This window comes from Arachis ipaensis, chromosome B4 (genome assembly GCF_059453495.1).
Source record: "Arachis ipaensis isolate K30076 ecotype BB chromosome B4, ASM5945349v1, whole genome shotgun sequence".
Classification (NCBI taxonomy): domain Eukaryota; kingdom Viridiplantae; phylum Streptophyta; class Magnoliopsida; order Fabales; family Fabaceae; genus Arachis; species Arachis ipaensis.
In genome coordinates this window covers 24622974-24625860 of record NC_142439.1, presented here as the reverse complement: position 1 = coordinate 24625860, position 2887 = coordinate 24622974, and the positions used below count along the sequence as shown (strand labels likewise).

General features: G+C 34.2%; 1 protein-coding gene across 1 annotated transcript; it reads left to right on the top strand.

The window, feature by feature from the left end:
• The first annotated feature begins 1035 nt into the window (after positions 1 to 1035).
• Positions 1036 to 2585, top strand: LOC148566944 (uncharacterized). The gene is made up of 2 exons (XM_088483465.1): positions 1036 to 2236; positions 2551 to 2585. Exons 1-2 carry the CDS (start codon positions 1036 to 1038, stop codon positions 2583 to 2585), a joined length of 1236 nt encoding a protein of 411 aa, XP_088339591.1.
• Positions 2586 to 2887: the final 302 nt, after the last annotated feature.

Below are 2887 nucleotides of genomic sequence, written 5' to 3'. Positions count from 1 at the left end.
TTTATTTGTAGAACTTTATGTTTATCTAACTTCTACGTGCCTATCTCTCCTAATAAATATTTATTCATTCGTTTTTATTTTTAAGATTCTAATTCTTTTTATACTCCATAAGTGTTCGGTATTTTTTATTTAATTTATATTATAAATAATATAATATTTTATTTTATTTAATAACTGATAAATTTAGAATTTGACTTTTTTTTTATTCTTTTTAACATAATTAAATTGACATGATCTTATTGTATAATTGACAATTTTAATTTTTGTCATAATAACTATTCTTCTTACTATAATACTTAGTATTGAATATTTTTTTATTTAATTTACAATAAATAATAATATTTTATTTTATTTAATACTTAATAAATTAAATGAAATATAAAAATTTAGTATCCAATTTTTTCTTTCTATTTTACCCAAATCAATATGATCTAAAATAATGTGTGCATGCAGTTACTTCTTGAAATTATACAAAAGTTACGTTTTGCAGCGATTACTCTATACTATATATGAAAATACCTCCGGTTAATAATCCTACCTTGCAATCAGTTAGATAATATTATGCCATAACCTTCATCAAAATTATTCTCTTCTCTTCAATAATGTGATACATTCATACCTTTCATCCTTTGAACAACATTAGTTATTTTTCCAGCACCTTTCTGTACTCTTTTTGCTGCTGCCTCTATCACATGAGGAGTCAGATTAATTAGCAAGTTAGTTACACACTTTACAATTTGAAAAAATTTGTTATACAGCTGTTAATAGTGGTGAATGATTAGTTAGCAGATTTAGCTAAGGAAGCATATATAGTAGATAGAGTAATTAGAGTTTTAAGTTTTTGTTCTTGTAAGTCTCATTTTTTTTGCCCTAGTCAAAAGTAACTTGCTTTTGACCTAGGCCTTTCCTCTATAAACTTTCCTTTGTTCTTGAACCTTCCCTCTCTCTGAACTAACATTTTCACATGGTGCAGTGAGCGTGGAAGAGAGAAGGAAAGAGCATTGAGCAGAACCAGAATCCTTGAAGATTCAAACCATGGATGGCAACTCAGCATCCTCAGAAAACTCAGCATCCTCATTTTCGCCAATCGACATTCAAACGCTCGCGAATTTGGTGAATCAGATCAACATCTTGCAAAGTCATAACAGAACAGCGATGAATCCATCTCTAGATCCTACAAGTCCGTATTTCCTTCATCCTGGAGAAAGTCCAGGTACACCATTAATCTCTACAATTCTTGGAACGAACAACTATCATCTTTGGGAAAGAGCGATGTGGCGTGCGTTGAGATCAAAGAACAAAGTAAAATTCATAGATGGCTCAATTGAGAAACCAGAAAGTAGTTATTCTTTGTTTGAAGCGTGGGAAATGTGCAATACATATGTGATTTCATGGATAAGCCTATCTTTGAGTTCAGAAATTGCTCAAAGTGTGTTATGGATCGATTCAGCCATGAAACTTTGGAAGGAGCTACAACACAGGTATCAACAAGGTAATATCTTCAGAATTGCTGAGCTAGAAGAAGAGTTATTCGCTGTAAAGCAAGGTGATCTCTCGATCACGGCATACTACACGAAATTGAAAAGAATTTGGGAAGAATTGGATAACTTTCGCCCAATCCCTCAGTGCTCTCACTGTAGAGGAAGATGCAATTGTGAATACAACGTGGTTAGAGGAATCAAAGAGGATTCTTGTGTCGTGAGGCTTCTAAGGGGGCTGAATGAACAATTCTCCACTGCGAGATCGCAGCTCATGATGACAAAGCCATTGCCAGGTATAGATGAAGCGTTTTCTTTGCTGCTGCAACAAGAAAGGCAACTGAACGCGGGTGAGATGGTAGAAGACAGAATTTTAATGGCAAATTCTGGAGTTTTTAGAGGAAAAGACAGAGGCAGATCAGGAATTGGAAGAGAAAATCCTGGAAGAGGTGGAAGAAACTCAAGGTACTGCACATTCTGTGGCAAGAATGGTTATTTGGTGGATGTTTGTTATAGGAAACATGGATTTTTCCCACACTTGAAAAATGGAGGCAGTGGGAATGCAATCAATAATGTGATGGCTGATGAAAACAGTGATGAAATCAGCAACAAAATCCAAAAGGATAGTGAAGCAAATTCGAAGTTTGATTTTAATTCAAAACAGAAAGAAGCACCAAGTGTCTGTTTGAACCAACAGGATGCACAACCAAGGCATAGAATTAACCAGATCTATACCACAACTCTTTCCTCCAATGAAGGTATTTCATACATCATGTCTCTTTCAATATTTTCTCCAGGTTCCTGGGTAATTGACTCAGGGGCTACTAATCATGTTTTCTTTTCAACTAAATCCTTTCAAACTCTTAAAGAAATTAAACCCGTTTTGATAAATATGCCAGATGGTTCACACACCATAGCCAAATTAGCAGGAAAGGTGATGTTTTCAAACCAATTTTTCTTGAACCATGTGTTTTTCATACCAAACTTCAAGTTTAATCTGATTGCTGTATCAAAGTTGACTAAAGATTTAAAATGCAAATTGGTTTTTGATAAGGACAATTGTGAAATTCAGGACAAAGCTACCACGAAGATTATTGGTGTAGCTGAACAAAGAATGGGACTCTATGCATTTGAAAGTCTAATTCCTGTTCTAGCTACACATAACAACATTGCGCATGCATCTGCACTCACAACACACATCTCACAACCTTCACAAACTGCTGAAAGCACTCTATGGCATCTCATACTTGGGCATCTGCCAAATGAAAGAATAAATGTAATGAAAAGGGACCATGAGTTCCTGAAAAACACAAATTGCAATAAACCTTGTGATCCATGTCACTATGCCAAACAAAAAAGATTACCGTTTCCAATAAGACTTACAAAATCAAAAAAATTGTTTGACATAG